The sequence below is a fragment of the Hippocampus zosterae genome, unplaced genomic scaffold, assembly GCF_025434085.1.
Source record: "Hippocampus zosterae strain Florida unplaced genomic scaffold, ASM2543408v3 HiC_scaffold_22, whole genome shotgun sequence".
In the NCBI taxonomy this organism is placed as follows: domain Eukaryota; kingdom Metazoa; phylum Chordata; class Actinopteri; order Syngnathiformes; family Syngnathidae; genus Hippocampus; species Hippocampus zosterae.
Window position 1 is genome coordinate 4017339 of NW_026262818.1, and position 12260 is coordinate 4029598.

General features: G+C 43.2%; 1 protein-coding gene across 3 annotated transcripts in view; it reads right to left on the reverse strand.

Annotated features, from left to right (window-relative positions):
- LOC127594599 (carbonic anhydrase-related protein 10) overlaps positions 1 to 12260 on the reverse strand; it is a 62940-nt gene that overhangs the window by 14300 nt on the left and 36380 nt on the right. For all 3 annotated transcript variants that reach the window (XM_052056481.1, XM_052056479.1, XM_052056478.1), the window contains one exon: positions 11048 to 11120. In XM_052056481.1, the coding sequence (XP_051912441.1) occupies positions 11048 to 11120 (73 nt within the window). The remainder of the gene's footprint in view (positions 1 to 11047; positions 11121 to 12260) is intronic.

Consider the following 12260-nt stretch of genomic DNA (forward strand, 5'->3'; position numbering starts at 1 on the left):
ACACCCACCTCTATTTACCTTTAGACTATTTACTGAATATGAGTATACTTGAGTTTGAACTAACACAGTACCATGAGCGAGAACATTATTAAAAAACTTTAACAAGCAGACGGTCATGTGGTCATGTTTTCAAAATGTCCACCGTTGTTTTGGTCAGATTGTAATTGTTGTCTCTTTTCTTGTGCAGATAAAGTGACTGATGGAGGGTGCAACTCAGTGACTGGAAATCCAGATTTGGATGACTTGATCAAGCTATGCTTTAGACTTGGATTCAGCAATAAGGAAATACTTGCAATTTTAGCACATAATGCTCAAACTATTTTAAGTATTCGTATCTTGGTATCCCTTTAAAAGAATTCTCCCAACTGCTTTCCACTTTTCTGCAGGCAAATCACGGCGAATGAATGGTACTTTAATTGCTGTACCAAGGGTGCATCGGTCATAGAATTCCTGCCAGAAGCAGCTGAGAACATCCCTCAGTACTCCAGATCCAACACCTGCTTCTTTTGTATTATCTGGGAGTATGCGTTTCACATTGAGTGATTTGTTTAAGATTGCATTTTCAGAGAATGATATGATCATATCATTCAATGTGTCGGTGTAGTGGACAGTTATTGTCATCACATCTTGTGGATCAGGTGGACCATCATAGATAAGTGTGATGTCTGCATCTCCCTCCGTGTTGTATGTGGGGCCAAAAGTAATTTCTGAATCAACAGAAATGTCGAATGCCGTGTAGATTTTATTTGAAATGACAGAGACCACTTCAATTTCAGAGTTGTAGTCACTGGCATCGTGTGACACAACCAATACTTCTTTGGACGCTGTGCTGCCATCATGGTGGTCGTCCTTTGGCCTTGTTGCAATGCAAAGCGCAACAACGTGAGCTTTGCAGCCTCATACATATTGCCGATGGATTGGCAGGTTTCATCAGTTAGGAGGTTTTGTTTGAAATCCCACACCTCAAACTGAAAGTCCAATTCAGATCCTTTAAGAGAAATTCCATCGGGGAAAAGTAGTTTCTTTCCTTCCTTGAGAATTTCTTTCAACCCAGCTTCTGTGGACATTTGAAGTTTTCTGGTAAACCCTCCCTGCTTCTCCCTCACCTGTTTGGTTATTTTTCCATCATTGTATATCCAATTGTATATTTTCCATTGTGCATCCAATTGCAACATTTCTCGTTTTCTGCCTCTTCGTCTGTCTTGCTTGTTGTGTCTTTGAGGAAGTGTCTTCTTTCCCGCTTTCTTTCCTGATTTTCATTTTTTCACGTAATTTTTCCAAAAGTCAATTTTTTCTTTTGGATGGGAGCCGTTGAGTCTTGCAAAAATTGAAGAGTGCTATACGGTCTCCATAGCACGGGACATAATTGGCAAGGGTGGCATCGTCCATCAGTGCTATGACATCACTGTCAATCTGCACAACGAGACAAATAGAAAAAATATACACTCAATCACCATAACACATAATCGCTTAATTTTAAAGTATGAAGCACAAATGTAATACTAATCTCTACAATTGTAAACCAAATACACAGGCAAACATGTTGCAACTCTTCAATGTTGAAAACCGTATTGAAAACCGTTAAGAATGTACTAAGATACATGTATGCTTGAAAATTACTCTAACCTATTTGTATTAGAATATGCAACTATGATAATAAAGTCCCTATTCAGACAGCAATTCATCAACTGTTGACTTCATTTATGCATGCGTGTGCACATACTTCAAATGATGTAGCCTTGAATTGCGGCACATCACTACAGTACTTGCTACGACACGACCACAGGTGTGTTCAGTTCACGGCAATTAGGCTGCAACGATGCTCCAGACGGCCACTGCCATCCACACAAAGGGGTTCGATGTCGAGAGTGGTGTTGTTTTTAACAACGTTATGTGGCGTCACAGGAACGTACCCATTTAAATTGGTTACGTTCTACTTATTCACGAATGTAAAATGGGTGCATCCATTCATGACATTCGGACTAGCAACGGAGCTACAAGCTTCATGGAGCACGTTAACTCCAAATGAAACAAACACGACGCACTGTTTACTCACCCTCTGCTCCCCCAAAAGTGAAAGGATGTCCTCCGACACTCCTCGGCCACGCAAAAAGTCGCTGGGTGACGACATGATGTCCTTTCTTTCAAGTCACGCCACACGCTGACGGTCCCCCCACTATTCATAGCTCCACGAACGTCACAAAGTCAGAATTCTCACTTTAAAGTCAGAATTCTCACTTTAATCTCAGATTAAAGTGAGAATTCTGAGATTAAAGTCAGAATTCTCACTTTAAAGTCAGAATTCTGAGATTAAAGTGAGAATCTTGCCAACCTTATTTTTTCTTTCTTCATTGGCCCTAATCCTCTTCGGTACATTTTCTTTTTCAAATTACACAGTTTGTTGTTTTTCTAAACTGAAATTGAAATGTGTGGGGTGCTAATTTTGTTCCTTTGTTCTGTAAAATTTTAGTATTGGCAGCATGCAAGTCTTCCCTCCATAAAATGATGGCCATTATAAAAATAATTTTCATGGCAAATAAATAAATAAAAATGTTTCTGGACTCAAATGACAACACAGGATGATTGTGGAGAGCTGTTGAGAATCAAACACGCCCAGGGCTGAGCATGCATAGTTGCATACTTGAGTATATGCCTTGGAAAGCATCGTCTTTTGACAAAACCTAAGAAAAAAGAAACTAAAGCTCCATCTCAACATTGTGGATCCTTGGTCTTTTTTCGTTGTTCGCTATCTGTCTATCTGTTCACGTCTCAGACACGGACAACTAGGACAGAATAGTAAAAAGACGTCTTCACGGCGGACAAGTACAAAACAGTTAACAATGACAGACAACGGCTCAGTATTCAACAACTATGGAGTCACGGGACAAGAGCAAGCCCTCGAAACTCTGATGCCCGCACTCGATACTGCGTCCCTCCGATCTTCATCTACTGGATCCAACTCATCTTCTGCCAGCAGAGCAGCTGCCAGGGCCCGCGCCAAAGTTGAAGCGGCGCGCACGATAGCTCTCTACGCACAGCGCGAGGCAGAACTAAAGATGAAAGAAGCCCAGTTAGCAGTTGAGCTCACAAAATTGGGACACGAAAAGGAGGTAGCGACAGCCACCGCAGAGGCTAGAGTCCTAGAAGAAGCGGCTGAGCTCGAGCATTGCAAAGGAAGTAGGAGACCTCGACACTGAAGTGAGCCTCAGCCCACAACGTATACGTGACTATGTCACCCAGCTCCAAACAGACTTTGAGGAGCCACCAGAACTTTCTCTGTATCCACCGTAAACCTCCCATCCATCTGATGACAACCTAATACTTGCCAGGCCAACGTCTGAAGCTCCGGCACCACGACCTAAAATACCAGCACCCACAGCTACAGTGCAGCACTGCGGACGGTCAACACCAGCAGCTCCAAATGTCAGCCAACGAGTTCAAAACCAGTACAGTGCACTCCGCTTAATAGAACACCGGTTAATAGAGTAATCCGCTTACTAGAGCAAAAGGCTCTGGAACGGATTTGCCTAATGCAATTTCCTATAAAGATACTCCGCTTAGTAGAACAGATCTCCGCTTAATAGAACAGGCCGTAAGCAATGAACATTGTAAACTAGTGGTTTTCGAAGTGTAGCTATCGCGATACTGTACCACTATCGCGAGAAAACGCGGTAGTTCTAGCCGTATACAGTAACAGGTAGCACGCGTCACTCCACACACAGACACACGCACGTCACAATGGCTTCAACTTCATTCAAGAGATGAGGGCTATCACCTGCGGATAAGAAGGACATACTCAGACGATACGATGCATTGCCGGATTCTCAGAAGGTACGCCCGCGGTTTCCAGGACTTCCCTCTTATCCAGCGCATTGAGAGGGAAGTCAACCGCAAAATTACGGACTCCTGTTTCCAGACAAAAGTAACGAAATTTTTCTCGTGATTTGAGATGTTTGACTGAAGTTGATTAAAGTTGTTGTTTTGTTGTTTGATTAAAGATATGGACGTCCACAGTCGAAATATCTCTTCTAACTCGTCAGCAGGGGTTTTTCTGCGTGCATAACTTGGTCGTCGACGTGTCTCCGGTTAATAGAAACTGCGCTTAGTAGAATTGAAGCGCTTCGGCCCAATGGTGTTCTATTAAGCGGAGTGCACTGTAGTATGGAACTATCGCCCCGCTCAACTCTCCCCATCTGAGCTGTCCTTTGCAAGACAGACTTCTCCACTACAAGCCCCACCGCAAGCACATCCTGTCGACACCACGGGCATAAGCAACATTGTGAGGTACTTAATGCGCCAAGGACTTGTGAACTCTGGTCTCCACCAATTTGATGATCACCCAGAAAGCTATTGGTCATGGAAGTCCTCTTTTCTCTCTATTCAATCTATACAATCTCGCAATTGTAGAACTGAAGCTTACCGCCAGCGAGGAGCTCGACCTGTTAACTAAATGGCTAGGAAAAGAGTCCATCGAGCATGTTAGAAGGATCCGTTCTGTGCACATCGCTAGTCCCACAATAGATCTACAGCAAGCATGGGTGCGGCTACAAGAGTGCTACGGAACACATGAAATGATAGAGGCTGCTGTCTTTGAAAGGTTAGAGCGTTTTCCGAAGATTTCCCACAAAGACGTCTCGAAGCTAAGAGAACTGGGAGACCTGCTGCAAGAGTTAAACGCTGCCAAGGCTGACGGCTACTTGTCTGGGCTCTCGTACCTGGACACTGCCAGAGGCATCAAACCCCTATCGTTCAGAAACTCCCGCACGGCCTCCAAGAAAGGTGGTTATCCATAGGCTCCCTCTACAAAGAGCAGCACGGTGTTTCCTTTCCTCCTTTCACGTACTTCACAGAGTTCATCTGCAACGAGGCCCGCAGAAGAAACGATCCCAGCTTTTCACTCCAGCCTGTTCCTGAGAAATCTCTAAAGCTCGAACCACCCGAAAGAGGACAAAGATTCGTCAAAAGACACGTCGCTACTCACAAGACGGACATCCCACCCAACAGCCCAGTTTTACAGTCAGACAGTTCAGAAGGTAAAATTGACATAGGTAAACAATGCCCCATTCATCAGAAACCCCATCCACTCAAGAAATGCATGGGGTTTGCACTCAATGCCCCCTTCGCCCAACGGCTTGACCTGGGATGGGTCGTCGTTGGAGATGTGTGTCACAGTTCATGGACAAGGAGATGGAAATGGATGAAACTAACGGCTGGGTCGCGCCCCTCCCCTTCCGGTCCCCTCGTCGGCAACTCCCAAACAACAGAGAACAAGCTCTCAGCAGACTCAACTCCCTCCGCTCTGGTCAGAAAGCCGAAGATGCAAGCAGACTTCGTCTCATTCATGCAAAACATCTTTGATCGTGACCACGCTGAGTTAGCTCCACCGCTTCAAGAGGACAGGGAGTGCTGGTATTTGCCAATTTTCGGCATCTACCACCCGCAGAAACCGAACAAGATCAGGGTCGTCTTTGACTCCAGCTCTCAACATCAAGGCGTCTCCCTGAATGACATGCTTCTCACCGGTCCTAATCTGAATAACACCTTGTTGGGAGTCTTGCTGCGCTTCAGGCGAGAGGAAGTTGCCATCATAGCCGACATCGAACATATGTTTCACAGCTTTGTCGTTCGTGAAGACAACAGAGACTTCTTGTGGTTCCTGTGGTTTAAGGAGAATGACCACAACAGGAGATTGTCGAGTATCGCATGAAGGTTCATGTCTTCGGCACCTCACCCTCTCCAGCCGTAGCTATTTGTAACGAAACTCTCGACTGAGATACTCCTCTACCGGATGAGAAGGAAGCGGAATGGAAGATGTGGAAAGAGTCATTACAGCATCTACAAGATATCAAGATGCCGAGAGCATACACTACGTCTCTGTCAATTGCTCAGAGGAAAGAGCTCCACATTTTCTCCGACACTTCAGTGAAAGCTATTGCTGCTGTGGTCTACCTCAGGATCATTGACAGCAATGGAGAATGTCAACACATCGCAACGCTCCTTGAGTCTTCACTGAGGTATCCTTCCGAGCAGCAAGTAGAGCTGCACCGACGCTGTGCCGGAGCTGACACGCTCAGCGGCTTTGTACGTGTGAACGCTCCACAAAATTTGCTCCGTTGTAAAATATATAGCAACAAAATACATTGGTGCAGCGCCGGAGCAAATGTGTGCCATGTGAACACCCCTTAAGTGTCAAGCAGCTACATCTGCAAGGTCCCCATTTTTTTGTCGAAATTACTCTTATTATTATTATCCATCCATTTTCTGATCTTCTTTATCCTCACAAGGATCGCGGAGGGGTGCTGGAGCTTAATCCAGCTGTCTTCAGGCAGCCCCGAACCGGTTGCCAGCTAATCGCAGGGCACACAGAGATGAACAACCATCCACGCTCACACTCACATCTAGGTACAATTTAGAGTGTTCAATCAGCCTGCCAAGTAGTGATGGGAATTCCGGCTCTTTATAGAGAGCCGGTTCTTTTGGTTCGACTCACTAAAAAGAGCCGGCTCAATCGGCTCCCAAATGGCTCCTCGTTTTTTTTGCTGTTGTTGCTTAAATTAATTTACTACCAAAAATAATGTACAATTATGTGTAAAATGAATTCCGGATGTAAAAAATATACAGTATATCAAATATTATTTATATGGCTTATTTATCTGTCCATCCATTTTCCGAACCGCTTGATCCTCACTTCGGTCGCGGGGGGTGCTGGAGCCTATCCCAGCCATCTTCGGGCAGTAGCCGGGGGACACCCTGAATCAGTTGCCAGCCAATCGCAGGGCACACAGAGACGAACAACCATCCACGTCCACACTCACACCTAGGGACGATTTAGAGCGTCCAATCAGCCTGCCATGCATGTTTTCGGAATGTGGGAGGAAACCGGAGCACCCGGAGAAAACCAACGCAGGCTCGGGGAGAACATGAAAACTCCACACAGGGAGGCCGGAGCTGGAATCGAACCCGGTACCTCTGCACTGTGAAGCCGACGTGCTAACCACTGGACTAGCGGGCCGCCCGGCTTTATTTATATTCTTCTGAACATACTCAATATTTACTCTTTATTGAGTAAAACATGGAGTGCTACAAAAAATACATTACAAAGTACAAAAACAAAGACCCAAAACAAGGTCAACAAAAAGTTCCAATCTCTGTGTACATTTATAAGCTATTTACAGTAAAACAACATAAGTAAGCTAATGTTGTTTTACCATACAACAAATTATAAATTAACATTTGATATTGGATATTTTAACCTTGCACAGTCTTCACGCTGCCTTTGAACTATCAATTAAGTTGAAATCAGTCCAAATTTCACTGCGTTTCCTATCCATTTTCTCACCTTTCCACTTTCCACCGTGTTGTTTTTTTCTCTGTACTGTAGCGCTATCGAGCCCTTTCTCGTCTCCCTGTCTCTTCTGTTCGTGTGCTGCACACAGCGTGCCACTGTGTGTGTCTCTAACTCCTTTCCCTTCTCTTCACTGCAGCGTGTGTCACCCTCCCCTCCCTCTTCTACCACGGATCTTGACCAATCACATGCGGCTTTTCTGAAAGGGGGGGGGACAGGAGAAAAAAAGTCGGCTCCTATTAATAGCGGCTCCCTATTAGGAGCTGGCTCCTATCGTTCACTTCAAAGAGCCGGCTCTAAGAGACGTTTCGTTCGCGAACGAAATATCACTACTCCCAAGCATGTTTTTGGAATGTGGGAGGAAACCGGAGTACCTGGAGAAGACCCACGCAGGCCCGGGGAGAACATGCAAACTCCACACAGGGAGGCCGAAGCTAGAATTGAACCGATAGAATTGAATTCAACGTTGCATGAAATGGTCAACGGGCTGTCACTTACAAAGCACCTTTCTCCAATTTCAATTTGACAATTTGAAATTTTGGTTCAGACTTGAGCAGGCATCATTGAAGTTGACATGCTTGATTTGTTCTCACGGGCCGCATGAAATGATGTGGCGGGCCAGAACTGGCCCCCCGGGCCTTGACTTTGACATTTGGTCTATAGTATCAGCTTGGTCTGTGATTTTTTTTTTTTAAACAAAGTGCATTGGATACAAAAGACCAGAGAATTTGGGGGGGGGGACTTCTTCTGACATCAGCTGTATTTAGCAAGAATAAAGTATTTTTCTGATCAACTGTGAAGTACCCCTTTTGAGGAAGTTTTTTTTTCCATCACCGATCCAGTATTGCTCTCTGGAGAGAGACTGAGACGGACCGGCTCCTCAAAGAAATGACAACATTGTCTTGACGTTCTTTGTGACCTCATGGATGACTCATCACTGTGATTTTGGAGTAAGGTTTGGGTTTTCTCCATTTGAGCTGGAGTACCTACGTTTTTGGAATGGTTTTATAATAATAATACATTTTATTTGAAAGGGCTTTTCATCACACTCAAAGACACTTTACAAGAGCTTAAAACACGGGATAAAATGTGCATTTTAAACAAGCATACATAATTTACAAAAACACATTTAGATGAACAAAAAGAAATATGGGTAAAAGAGATTAAAAGCTATTAAAAGCATTGCGGAACAGGCGAGTTTTAAGGGATGATTTGAAGGATTGGAGGTCAGTACATTTGCGGATGTGTTGTGGTAGAGCGTTCCAGAGGGTGGGGGCGGCGACAGAGAAGGCTCGGTCCCCCCAGGTTTTGAGCTTGGTCACGGGGATAAATGGTCACAGGTTTTGTCATCCTTTCCCAAATTCTATATATCTGGTACTTTATTTATTTATTTATTTTCAAGATGGCACCGGAGTAGGCAACCGTCATCAAGTGCTCTTCAATAGCCTTGCTTTTTTTTTGTAATTTTTTGGTTGCTTTTGCCTTTTGTTTTGTTACATGGTGTTGTTTTGTTGTGTGGAGCTGATGTGGACTGTTTTCAGCGTTTTTTGGCCACAACATTCGTCAAAGCAGAAGAATCTGTGCTTGGTGGTTGCGCCTTCTCGGCAGCACGCCTGCACCAGCACCGATTTTGATTGGGAGGAATGTCGGCACCATTTGACTGTTGGTGCTGGATATTATTGTGTTTTGCGCCTGTAATGGGCAGCATTTTCACAGCCCCGCTTTGTTCAGCGGAAAGGTCGGTGCTGATGGACAGTCTGTGGCTGGATGGATGCATGGCTTGAGGAGCCGACAATGAGAAGAAAGGAGGCATATGTGGAACTAAGAGTCGCCACTTGGAATTGAAATGGATTTACATGGGACAGGAGAAGTGAACCAATCTCTTTTTCGTCAATGGATGCTACAGCTTCTTGTTGACTTTGAAACTTAGCCTGTAGCCGACGTTTGCACATTTTGAGCATGACGTCTCTGATCCATTCGTGAAAGGATACTTAGATTCTCTTCTCTTTCATTTCAAACTACTTTAAACAATAAAGCGTGTGAGGGAAAAGTGTTTAGGATTGCACGATTGTCTGTGTTTTATTTTATGTGTTGTGTTTATTATTTTACTTTCTGTTAACTGTTTTGTTAAGCGCTTCGTTATAGCTGCAGCTGTTGTGAAAGCGCGATATATATATCAGGATGTATTGTATTGTATTGTATGTATTTTTAATCTGTTCTTGAATTTCTTTGGGTGCAGGTTTCTTTGTTGCAGGTTTGGAGATCTTTTCGCCAACTTCATTTTGTCAGACAAGTTCTATTAAAGTGATTTTCCTTTTGAACAGGTCTGGAGGCAATCAGGCTTGGCTGTGTAACAAAGCTCCCCCAAAAAAATGATGAAATGCCCTAAATTGTCCCCAAGTGTGATTGTGAGTGTGAATGGTTGTTTGTCTATGTGTAGCCTGCAATTTGCTTGCGACCAGTTGAGGATGAACTCTGCCTGTTGCTGGGATAGGCTCCATCCTGCCCGCGACCATTGTGATTCATAAGTGAATCAAAACACGGATGGATGAATGGTATTTGATTATGTTATTCCTCTGTATAGTGGCAACTCTATTTATGAACGTCTCTTCATACAAATTTTTCCAGTAATGAAACACCTCAACGGGAAAATATTGCCTCTTGTTACGAAAGAAATTTCAAGATACCAAAGGTAAAATACAGTATGGGCTGCTACTTGCAGCTCCGAGTTTCCTGAAGGCAACATACTTAGAGCTGCTCTGCCATTGGCTATTACCCAGCATCTTCCTGGCTCCCATTGGCTAAGAGGGACAGCTAAAGTACGAGTCTTGCCTATGTACCTATGCAGCGTCCTCGTCGAACCATGAGGCGTTCGGATAGTTTCACGTAAATGTGAATCACCCAGAAAAAGTGTTCACCTGTCGGGCGATCGCTCACTATGCTGTTTGCCTTGGACATTTTCAAAGGATTGATAAAAGCCGACAAAAGCAAACGTACTTGGATCAGTTGTTTTTCCAAAACGCCAGGCAAAAAACACTTCTGACTACGGCAACTAAAGAGGGCAAAAAAAAGAACGATGAGGACGCAGTTAAAAGTTAAATGAGCATAATTTGTACTCTTTATTCTTTGTTTTTTTACATTATGTACAGCTCTCATTTATTGCGCAATAATCTAATTAATAAACTAAACTAATAATCTCAACATGTATTTGTTCCATATTTTAATGCATTTTTATGATTTAGAAAAGATTTATGTCAAAATTTGAGGAGGGTTGGAACTGATTAAGGCATTCACACGCAAAAAACATCTTTCAGAATGAATTAATTTTCTAAAGTCCAATATTATCGAGTGTGACTTTCCTTATTAATGGGCTTTCCATTAATTACAGTTAGATTATGCGTCTTTTGAGTCAGGAGTGTGGTCATGAAATGAAATCAACACTTATCTATAGGCGCCACTGCACTTTGCAGCTGAATGATCCTCCTGTCACATCCACAGTAAACCTTTCAGCTCTAGAAATCTTGTAATATCATACCAATCTACTACTGGAGAAGTCAAAGAATCACTTTGAATTCAAGTAACAACGGAAGAGAATCAAGAAATAATGAATAATGAAATATTCTATTTCAAAATATTTCAGAAAAGCAAGCATCTTAAATCGAATAATGCAGTTGACTATGAGAAGACAAAAAAACGACTTACTTTTATATGTTACTCTTGTGATGCTGTCTCTATTCAGCAATTGATTCAGGAAATTGTTAGATGTTTCAGCTACCTGGATAAAAAAAACAGAAATAGAGAGGGAAAGGTAGTTAACGAATAGCACAGATTTTCTCTTTATTACAGATTTTATTATGACAAGTGCAATGATTCAACTGCAAAATTAATGCATCTCAGAATCATCTTTGTGGGAGCGTTTGTTGTGTGTGTGTGTGCGTGTGTATGCTTTGGCTTTCGACTCAGCACGAGACACCCGATTTTGTTTTTTGTGTTGTTTACAGTTTTTGTGTTATTAATTGATTGTATAAATCCGTCTTTATGATTTTTGCTCCGTGTACATCGCTTTGTATGTACCAGTAGTTGTTTTAGAGCAGGGGTGCCCATTAGGTAGATCTGATCTACCGGTAGATCTAAGACAGGTCCCAAGTAGATCCGAGGAGTGTCGAGAAGAAAAAAAACAACCATTTTTGTGTCTTTGTACATCTCAGTAATATATATTTTTGTGTTAATATACACTGCACACTAATAATCTTATCAGTCTCATTTTCACCAAAAAATATTTTAAAAATTAAATAAAGCAGGTAAACCTTAAATTTACAGTGGCGCGTGATTACATCACCGGAAGTTGTTAGCGCTCAGCAGTTTGCAATTGCAGCTTGTGATCAGAGCTGTTGCGCTCTATCTTTTATCGTCATGATTCTCATTCAGTTTGCTTCGTGTTCAATTCACTGAAAGCACGCGCAAAGAATAGGAATGTAGGAGGGCCCAGGGAAGCACTTTAAAACCGTACGTGTGAGCTACGATAGTTAACAGGCTGCAAAAGTGCGTCGCATGCCTCCATTTCAGGCTGTTTCTCATCATGGCGTGCGCGTGTGTGTGTGTGCGGTAAGGGTGTGGAAAATAATCGATATTAATCGATACATCGATGCGCACGTGCGCGATCCGAGTGCATCGGCTCATTCACTGGGTACGACGCGATTGACCGGTGAAATCGCGATTCATCACGATGCATTGATGGGTATCGGTAAAATCCGATTCAAGCGCCGTTTTATTCATGTTAAACGTCACCTATCTGCACTTTCCTAGGCGCAATGAATGCACCATCATTGCTTTGCGTTTTGTGTTGAATACGGATGGTAGCCGTGCGTCACATACAGTCCAGTACACACAACTAGCGAAACATTATGGAAGTTAC